The 10,867-nt window shown below is 38.8% G+C and overlaps 1 protein-coding gene across 1 annotated transcript in view; it reads right to left on the bottom strand.

Annotated features, from left to right (window-relative positions):
• Nucleotides 1-1,898: 1,898 nt before the first annotated feature.
• The window catches only part of LOC145410619 (vascular endothelial growth factor receptor 2-like), a 105,369-nt gene continuing 96,400 nt past the window's right edge, over nucleotides 1,899-10,867 (bottom strand). The window contains exons 24-30 of the mRNA XM_080280732.1: nucleotides 9,545-9,705; nucleotides 8,760-8,882; nucleotides 6,653-6,864; nucleotides 5,175-5,280; nucleotides 4,654-4,821; nucleotides 3,538-3,740; nucleotides 1,899-2,449 (exon numbers count right to left, since the gene is read on the bottom strand). Coding sequence (XP_080136858.1) covers nucleotides 2,239-2,449; nucleotides 3,538-3,740; nucleotides 4,654-4,821; nucleotides 5,175-5,280; nucleotides 6,653-6,864; nucleotides 8,760-8,882; nucleotides 9,545-9,705 — 1,184 coding nt within the window. The 3' untranslated portion in view covers nucleotides 1,899-2,238. The remainder of the gene's footprint in view (nucleotides 2,450-3,537; nucleotides 3,741-4,653; nucleotides 4,822-5,174; nucleotides 5,281-6,652; nucleotides 6,865-8,759; nucleotides 8,883-9,544; nucleotides 9,706-10,867) is intronic.

The following is a 10,867-nucleotide window of genomic DNA, read 5'->3' as shown; positions in this document are numbered from 1 at the left end:
TAGATAGATAGATAGATAGATATATCTATCTATCTATATATATATATATATATACTTTATATACTTTCACTTTGCTCTCACTGAAGATGAAAATACAGGGTACACAAAACTGCTTGGGATATTTCGTGTTTCGTTTTCCTCGTGGATATCAGCATTGCACATATACTTACAGTCAAGTCACCTAACACGTGGCTAATTGGTTCTGGACTGAGCCCATGCTACAGAAAACCATGCCATACAAATAACTAAACCTATGGGAAATATGGAATTTGGTCCTGGACGTTCACCCAAAGTCCCTCTTTTCACCCTACTTTTCCCCATTTTTCCCCACTTTACACAATCACACAATCAAGCAGTCAGTCACTGCAAGTATTACACACAACAATAGGCACAAAAAACGGGAGGGTGATCAGCCTTGTGTCTACTTGGGCAATACCAAGCACTGCAGATCGAATGAAAAAAAGCTAGACCAAGTAAACACAGATCAGCTGACTGACCATAACATTAAAGATGGTGGAGGCTGCCTGGTCAAGCACTGATTGAAGAAGTTTATTTGATAAAGTCTGTATGTTCAAGTGTCAACAAAACTCACATTTAACACATTAATAATCATTCTTATATACGTGATGATGATGATGATGATGGGAGGCATTATACTTCGTCTTAGCTAAGAGATAAGTGCTTCATCACTAACCCATTCATAGCGGTATTATGAACAAATCTACAAACTAGTCACAATACCCAATGAATCTTTAATGTTTCATAACTTAACACGATGAATTTGCTGAGGTTTAACCTCCTCATAAGTGAGAAAAAAGTCCACAGTTGGAGCACTTGTAGTATGGAGCTCAAGTGGTCGCCATCTTCTTTGTTTACAAACGGGAGCGTGCCACCAGGGGCATTTCCCCGCGCCATAGGTAGTTCATGAGCGTGGTTAGTTTTTTGGGGGTCTGGCACCTTGCTGTGCCATAGAAAACTGTGGCACAGAAGTCTGTGCCATAGGTGACTTGACAGTATACACAGTATATATATATATATATATATATATATATATATATACTTTCACTTAGCCTCCCTGAAAATGAAAAGACACAAAACCACTCGGGATATTTCGTGTTTCATTTTCCTTGTGGATATCAGCATAGCACATATATATATATATATATATATATATATAATAAAATTACAAAATTCAATATGATCTGTTAAAACAATTGTAAAAAGTGTGCTGTTCACACACTTAACAATGACTAAACACTCGGCAACAACATAAAACTTGTGACATCATACCAGTATGACATAAGACAGCTTTCAGCACTAGAGAAACAAATAAACCAATTCTAATTTTCTAACGAGAATCCAGTGCATTTCCATTACATTTTTAAATGCTTTACTGCACCACCTGGTCACTCCAAGATATGAAGCATGTAATTTTCACTCTGAAATCAGTTAAACAATACACTTTAAAAACTATATTTTCAGGTACAGTTTCATATATTTTCTGTATCCATAACAGAAAATATGTATCACCTTAAGTCCACCGGGTTCACATCCACAAGCCCGGTCATAATAACACTGTTGTCAAATTAATACACTCATAAAGCACCAATACAGTAACACAGTATAGCAGAGCACTTCTTTTTCCATTTTAAACATGCATAATTAGCACCATTTTTAAGCCACTAATGAAATCATCTGCCACAAATCTCAAAAAGAAAATGTTTATAGATGTTTGCACAACAGCAACATCACTTCATTTTATGAGACAAAGTTGCTTCATTTGTTGAGAAGTAACTTGGCTTGATGATATTTTCATTTTCTTCCTTGATCTGTTACTCTGGGAAGCACCACAAATGTTCAAGAAATGCCAATACCTACACTCATAATCAATCAAACCACAAAAAGACACTTACACATTTGGAATGTAAAATGTGCTGCTTAACAAATGATATGCATAAAAGCTTACAGATGGCATGCTGTAAACTACACCATTTCAGTTCATAGTCACTGGTAAAATACAGGATTTCTATTCACAGTCACTGATAAAATACAGGATTTCTACATACAAACTTTGGTTCCAATGGAAAAGTTGTAATTTTCACTTTGTACATGCTATACAGTATACACTGTAGTGTCTGAGCACCTGAACTACTCACAGCACTCAAAGCCACTTGTGTATCACACAGTTTTGGTTACAAGTGAAGGTTCATTATTGTACAGTATTTGATTATTATTATATCACATGTTAATATAGTTGGGGTCAGTCTTGGGGAGATTCGTGTAGGCCACCTCCCCATTACTCCTACCTAGATCTACTTTTCCGTCCTCCTGCTTATCATCAATGATTAAGATGGACTTCTCAGAAGCAGGGGTTGTACAGCTCTCATCCTCCTCTTCTGTTACCTCTGGAAGTTTCGGGTTATTCTCTGTGCCAGGAACAAATGTGAACCTGTGGACAGTTAAAGTACAGTAAGTGCTCATTTTGTAATGGATTTGATCTAAAATACCATAACTTTTTACACACAAATATTACTGGAAACTGGAGGAACCAGAAAATCAGCTCTAAAATGATAATGAAGCTTATGCAGTCAAGTATGTGGGGGTTTATCTACATTTCAAACAGACAACTACCATACATCTACTTTGTTGTTGTTATTGTTGCTGCTGCTGTCATTATTACAATATTATTATTACTGTTGTTGTTGCTTAACTCCAGTCTGTTTTGTCAAGCAAACCTGATGACCATAGGTACACAACTGCCCCTATCAGGTTGTCCCAAAGGCTCCCTACACCATTTATGTGTCTGCATCCTGGTGTGGCATGTGCTGTGCAGTGATTCATTATGTGTGTTATGTTGTGTGGACCTATTCTGCATGCAGGGTACGGTACTTTCTTCTAAGAAATATATATGAGGTTATATTTGCTAGAGAACAAGATGACAAGAACTGTAAACAAACTGAACCTTATACAGTACATCCCCCTAGTACGCGCCTATATGGGCGGCAGAGGATGTTGCATACTAGGAATTCGCGTACTGTAAATACAGAAACTTATGGGAAAAATTACATATGGGCGGCACCCCCCTTCGTGGGCAACCCTTGAGATGCCTTTCAGACCTAAGTATTGTACTATACAGGGAAACTATCTAAGACATATTACCTAAGATAAAGTAAACAAACAAGATTATGGCTTTACCAGGTAAATCAACAAGGGTATGGCTTAACTAAACCAACAAGAATATGGCTGCTCACTTTTACCCGTTATCGCTTCTTGGGAGGGCAATGTCGCGTACTCAGGGTAACCCTGGATTTGGGCCACTCTTTGCTGCCCGTCTTGCTTATACAAGGAGTTCAATTCATGTACTAATAAAAAATACATTTAAAAAAAAAAAAAAAAAGGTCCTCGCGTACAAGGGGGATTGCGTACTCGGAACTCACGTACTGTGGGGATGTACTGTACTGAAAATGTTACCCTCCTTCAACATGAAAAGTTTACATGTATAGTACCCCAAGACAAATGAAAACTCTCAGAACTGACCTATTTGAATCACCAGGGCGAGGACTAAAGACGTTGGCCATTGGGCTGGGTGTGGATTGTGGTCCTGGTGTTGAGGTTGGGGTCTGGCTAGGTGATGTTGGGGACATGGGCAGGTAGTGTGGGCTCGGCTGGCAGTTGGTGGATGGGGTGGGGGAATTCATTCTTAAGTAGTGCCTGTTTTTGTCTGATTCATCACTACTGGGCTGTGGAGATCAGTGAAGTAAGGTTTGTATTTTTAACCCCTTCACTAAGAAGATGTATTTTTTCTATTGTTCTAGCTACTTCTAAATGATTTTCTTAAACTCAGGGGAGACTTTCTGATAAGAACACAGTAGCTATACCCTTCATTAATTACCCCAGTATCAAAAATTGTTAATAACTTGATAAAAACTGCTTTAAAATAGGTAGATCAAAATACAAAAAGGTATCAGTAGGCTGAAGGTGTTAAAAATAAAATCACCAAGAAGATGCCAAGCCCCTAATTTCTGACTATAAATAGCCAGGATTCCTTCCTTGCTGCAGAAAGCACTCTGTAATGTGGTATGTAGACTAATTGTATGTCATGCTCACAAATATTCCATAAATAACTCTTCTCTTCCTTGCTGCTGAATGCATTCTGTAATGTGGGATGCAGATTAATCATAATCTAATGCTCAGAAATATTCAATAAATGGCCAATGAAATTAGTGCCTTGCCTTTCCCTTTGCATTCTCAGTTTTAATAGTCCAACTGTTGGATACTGTGTCACCAACTGAGAGCATTCTTGATAAATTCTGAAAATTTGGATTACACATATCTTGCTCTGTTAAATTCATCACCATCATCATCATGATCATCATGACCTTTTTTCCCACCTATTGGTGGGGGTAAGAGTAAGTGGCAACTTTCAACACCTAATACATCTCAATCTTAACCTCTCTCAGATTACTTTAACCCATCAGCCAAGGACATCCTTTTTGTTTTATTCAACTGTAAATTCAAACAGTCCAATCAAAAACTCACACCATTTACAAAAAATAAATATAAAATTAACACAATGCTATTTATGAATATATACTGTACAGAATAGAAAGTAAGTTACAACCAAGTCACTCTGAAAATTACAAAACATCAAACCTGGATGTTGATGTAGGTATGGCCACCAACTCCATCAACCACCACCTCTTCCTCGCCCCTCGTTAGGTTGTGGAAGTCAGGTGAAGACATCATGTTAAGGTAGTCAGTCTGTGTTTGGAACCGCTCCTCATTCATCCTCATGTATGGATCATTCATTGTCATGTACTCCTGTGGGGAAAGCTTTTCATCAAGTGAGGCTTTGGTGGCAACAATTACTGTACATACCTCTTAACAACCTGGGATTAACAGAACTTTACTCTTTCTACTTGTGTACAGCTGGGGCATATTAAAATGGATATGAGAACTTGTACTCCTCTTACCAACCTATAATTAGCAGAACTGTACTGTTCTGATTACATACAGTGCTGGGTTATATCAAACTGATCTTTACTGTACTAAGTCACAACTAACTACCATAATCAAATACCTAACTACTGTAACTAAAAACTAACTAGAAAATCAACTAACTAATTACTGGTAACTCTCTCTCTCTCTCTCTCTCTCTCTCTCTCCTTCCTCACCCCTCGCAGGTCTGGCAACATGAGGGTTCCAAGGTACTCAGCAGCTTGTCTGAAGGATGGCCGCTCCATGGGCTCAGCTGCCCAGCATCGCAGCAGCAAGTCATAGCTGAAGGGGTAGGATAAAACAGATCAGTGAACAGACTGGGTTAACTGTTCCACTGTTGCTCATGCATTTAGCCATTTCATTCAGGCTAAGATCAAGAAGTTTCTGTTCATGTAAGAAACTTCCAGGTAATTAAAAGCTTCACAACAATCTCTTACAGCTGCACATTACAGGTGAAGGGGTATGGAAAAATGGCTAAGGTTAACTCTATCCAGGTGATTTCCTGCAGTTGGGCATCTTGTTCAAACTAACACCAGAAGATTTTGTTGACATAAGAGACATTTATGAGCCAGAGGCTACAAAATAATCTAAAGTATAATTTTTTCTGCTACTAGTAAACCAGGAAATTTATTTAGGCAAATATCTAATGATTCTGTTCAGTTTACAGAAATCCTAGTATTCAAAGGGTTATATGTGGCTTACTGCATGGTATATTTAGGCTACATTAATCCCATGAATCCAGTGAGGTCCTTTTTATTTTATTTTTGCTGCCATATGATGATTTTATTCAACTTTGGATGCAGCTATTGATGTAATGTTAATTAAGCCAATATCCAACCCCTTCAGTTCTAAGTCACCCTTAATGAAGATAACTGTCTGGAGATCTTCAGAATAAAGTGAAAAAAAAAAAAAAAAAAAATTATCACTGAATGGAAGGGAATAAGGTTCATTTCATATCACATCATCTTTTGGTAGAGTCTACGTAAAGTTGAGGTGCAAAGTGCAATACTGTATACAACAAATCAGACCATCCATCAATTCACTGTGTTATTCTTGTCTATAACACAGACTGGCCACTTGAATGTGATGACATATTTTCCATTTCACCATTAGGCTACTATCTCATCACCATCATCATCATCATCATCATCATCATCATCTAATCCTGTGTTACCCAATGAGGAGTGTAGAAGCCCGGGGCTAAGCAAGTCTTTAATGATATTTGGAGAGACTCTGCGAACTGGAGAGGTATGAGATAGCATTCATTTATCTGTTCGGCACAAGAAGTCTCCCCCACGCTGAATACAGTCATCTAGAGATAGCAAGCATAAATCACATTCCTGGACTCATGGTGTTAAGAGATAGTTCACTCCTGTTTTTGATGAGAAAAGGAGTCGGGATAATGAGTTTTCTGCTGATTTCAGAAATAAGGTGAGTGAAAATTATCCACAGCAAGACCTGCCCTGAAATGCTCACTTACCCTAGCTGGCATATTTGGACCATTTATCTTGTACCTCACACCAGTTTTATGTGGGAAAAAGGTTCAGGATGATGACCAGTACATGATGACACTTTTGCAAGTTTCAGAAATAAGCTACTGGTACTGTATGTGCATGAAACTTATCCAAAGCAAGCCCTGCCCACAATCACTCACATGTCTTGGTTGGCATATTTGGGCCTATTCATTCTGTAGCTACTCTCAAGTAAGCTGAGGAAGTCCTTGTTGACTTCTATGCCAGGGTAGGGGACACTGCCCAGACTGAACAGCTCCCATAGTGTCACCCCGTACGCCCACACATCACTCTGCACACTGAAGATGCGGTCTCGGATAGCTTCCACTGATATCCACTTGACTGGCATCAGGTCCTGAGAACAGATGGCAAAAATAGGTGGAAAAGTCAAAGCAGAATGGTGAGATTAATAATAATTTCAAGAGATGGACAGATCAGTAACAGATGGGGAGATTAGTGAAACTTAGGAAACATTATTAATGACTTGAAAGATTACCAAAGATGTGGATAGACTTACTAAAGATCTAGAGAGGTCAACATAGCCCTAAAGAAATTAACAAAGATCTGAAATGATTAAAAATCATCTAGAGAAAGTGGTGATTATCTGGATCAAGTACTAGCAAAGATATATGAAGATTTATAAGGGAGGAAACAGGGAAGAACCCCTGAAATATAGACCAGTGTCTCTAACCAGCATGGTCGCAAAATTGTGTGAAAGAATCCTGAAAGACAGATGGATAAAATATCTAGAAGAGATGAATATTTTGGCTGAATGTCAGTTTGGATTCAGAAGTGGAAGGTCATGTGTTTCCAACTTGTTGAGCTTTTACTCAAGAGTGATTGATGTGGTACAGGAGAGAGATGGTTGGGTGGATTGTGTGTACTGTACTTAGATTTAGAGAAGGCCTTTGACAAGGTACCTCATAAGAGACTAATGTGGAAACTAGAATATATGGGAGGACTGAAGGGGAAACTCCTGGAATGGATGAGAGACTTTTTGAGAGACAGACAAATGAGGACAGTAATAAAGGATAGGATGTCTGGATGGAGGGAAGTAACAAGTGGAGTCCCTCAAGGCTCGGTGTTGGCGCCAGTAATATTCCTGATTTACGTAAATGATATGGTAGAGGGAGTGAACAGTTATGCAAGTCTCTTTGCTGATGATGTAAAGATCATGAGAAAGGTAGAGGTTGAGGAGGATTGTAAAATGCTGCAGGAGGATCTGGATAGGATACATGATTGGAGCCGGACGTGGGAAATGAAATTTAATGTAAAGAAATGTAAAATATTGGAAATGGGTAAAAGTACCACGAGGCCATCACTGAATTATTCGTTGGGTAATGAATTAATCACAAAAAGGAGAGAAGAGAAAGATTTGGGAGTGCTGGTCCAAGATAGTTTGTCACCAGAAAAGCACATTAACAAGATAGTTGGAGAGACTTATAAACTCTTGACTAACATAAGAGTAGCATTTCATTATATGGATGAGAAGATGATGAAAAAATTGATAGTGGCCATGATCCGTCCCAGGTTAGAATATGCAGTGGTAGTGTGGTCCCCACACAAAAAGAAAGATATAAACAAGATTGAGAGAATACAAAGAACAGCAACCACGATGGTCCCCAGTCTGGCAGATCTGTCATACAAAGAGAGGCTGGAAAAGCTTGATTTGCCTTCCTTAAAGGAAAGGAGAAAGAGGGGAGACATGATTGCAGTATTCAGGACCATGGTGGGAGTAGATAAAACTGACAAAGAAGATCTGTTTTTATGGGATAAGAGAGCAACAAGAGGACACGGAATGAAATTGAAAAAGTCAAGCTGCTTGAAGGATATCAATATAGCTTTCCTTACAGAAGGATAGACTTATGGAATAGCCTGAACAAGGAGATCGTCCGGTCTGAAAACTTAAGCGAGTTTAAAGCTGGGTTTGACTTACTGAGAAACAGCGGCGGGAACCCACGAGCATAGTACATTTCACGTGTATCACATTAGATATATAAGGTAAATACATAAGTATTTGGAACGACTTAGATGAAAAGGTTGTGCAGGAGAAAAACATTCATGTGTGTAAAGGTAGACTAGATAAATGTGGAAATGGAGACAGGACAACACGAGCATTGTTCAAATCCTGTATACTACAAATAGGTAAATACACACACACACACACACACACACACACACACACACACACACACACACACATTTTACTATAAATAAATACTGTACTATACAGGATACTAAGATACTGACATCAGCCTTCTTCATGTATATGTCCTTCTTGTACATGTCTCGTGAGAGGCCAAAATCACTGATCTTAATAACATTGTGATCTGCCAGTAGAAGATTCCTCGCTGCTAGGTCACCATGAAGTACCTGGGGGAAAGAGACATATCCATATTTAAGCAGGTAATGTGGAAAGTCACCAAACCACACTACACTCCATACACCTCTGGATCATTTTCTTAAGTAGCACAGTCTTCATTGCACCTCCCCATTAGTGATTTATTCTGCATAATACACCTTAACTTGCACTTGTATATTATGTGTAATGTGTGCATTAAGTGTAAGGTGTGATGTGCAGAATAAATCACTAAGAAAAGGGAGTTACAGAATCAGCAACACAATTTAGAATACAACTCTTGACTTAACTTAATCCAGGCAAAATAAAGTGAAGAGTCAGCAGACCATACTTTAGTCTATTCACTTTAATTTCTCTCTACCAGACAAACCGGGGTTGACCTACTGCTATTACTATTACTACCGGGACTACTTTAACTTCGCTTGACCAGACAGACCGAGGATGACCTTCTACTACTACTACTACTACTCCTTTAATTTCACTTGATCCAACAACCCAGAATTAATCTACTACTGCTGCTACAACTACCACTACTACTACTACTATTACCACTACTACTTTAACTTCACTTGACCAGACAAGCCAGGATTAATCTACTATTACTACTACTACTACTACTACAACTGCTGCTACTACAACTACTATAATACTTTAACTTCTCTCACCACCTACTAACCTTCCTACTCGAGAGATAGTCCATGCCCTGAGCAACTTGCCAGGCCCAGCAGATGAGGTCACTTGTAGTGAATGGTGCCGTCACTCCTGGCACGCTGCCCACCTCATGAGTAAATGGGTTACCCTGTGAGTCTACACCCACTTCACTCACACCGGAGGAATCTGATAGGTGGTGGAGTGAGGACATTAAGTTTGATACACGAGGTGGGGCGAATGTGAGGGCTATGATGGAATGAGTGTGAGGGATATGATGAGGTGAGCATGAGGAATAAGGTGAGGTGAGCATGAGGAATAAGGTGAGGTAAGCGAGAAATGAGATGGGATGAGTGTAAGGGATAAGGTAGATTGGGTGTGAGGGATAAGGAGGGGTGAATGAATCTTACAAACATTCTTTGATGCCTTCAAATATGTTACACAGGTTTTCTATTCTAAAAGTTCTTCCTAAGCCGAATAAGATTAAAATACTGTCGATAGTTAACACATATAAAATCTCATCAACACAATGAGAGGATTAAGTATGTATGATGAAGTACTTGTAAAAATATCTTAACTATCCTGAACTTTACCTTATGCTCTCATTCTCCAATCCTTACCATCTTACCATGAACAGAGTATCAAATATATGAAAGACCAATAAAAAAAAAAAAAAAGTAGTCTAAGATACAAAAAAGAGATTACAGTACTATCCACTGTATATGATGCACATTGAACAGTGCAAGTATTAAAAAAAAAAGGCAGGAACAGAGGCTTATGTTCCAATCACTTTGTATTGCCTAATAATGAGTAAATTTCAATACCCACACACCTGAAGCTATTAATCCTTGTAATCACTTGAGCTTAACTAGAGTGAACAATGACACTAGGGCACTATTTATGATGCAACAACCCTAGATGAATTTAATCAGTTCAAAGAGGCACTTATCATCCACTCACTTGATATAGTGCTGTTTTGGGTGTCTGCCCTTTCCTCCCTTCCTTCCTCTTCTGTCTTCCTTTCCGTCATTATCTCTTTTTCCATCTATCTGCAGGGTGACTTTACACTCCCTCTTCTGTCTTTCTTTCCTTCATTTTTTCCTCTTCCTTCTGCCTATGGGTGGCTCTACACTGAGTGACAAGCCAGATGGTTTCCTGTACACCAGGAAACCATTTACTATGCTGGGTGGTAACCATATAACAAAATTATGGTGCCTGGTGGTTTAGTGGGTAATTAAGGTTCTCCAATTAGACTGAGTCTGTGCAGGTTTATATCCATGGGATGGTTGGGATATATTGCTCACGTAATGCCACTCAGAGATAAGTGAGACTGGTCACTCTCATCTTACAT

This window comes from Coenobita brevimanus, chromosome 86, assembly GCF_032717465.1.
Source record: "Coenobita brevimanus isolate Jiangsu-jjx chromosome 86, ASM3271746v2, whole genome shotgun sequence".
Lineage (NCBI taxonomy): Eukaryota > Metazoa > Arthropoda > Malacostraca > Decapoda > Coenobitidae > Coenobita > Coenobita brevimanus.
The sequence above is the reverse complement of the archived record's forward strand: the minus strand, read 5'-3'. Positions and strand labels throughout refer to the sequence as shown.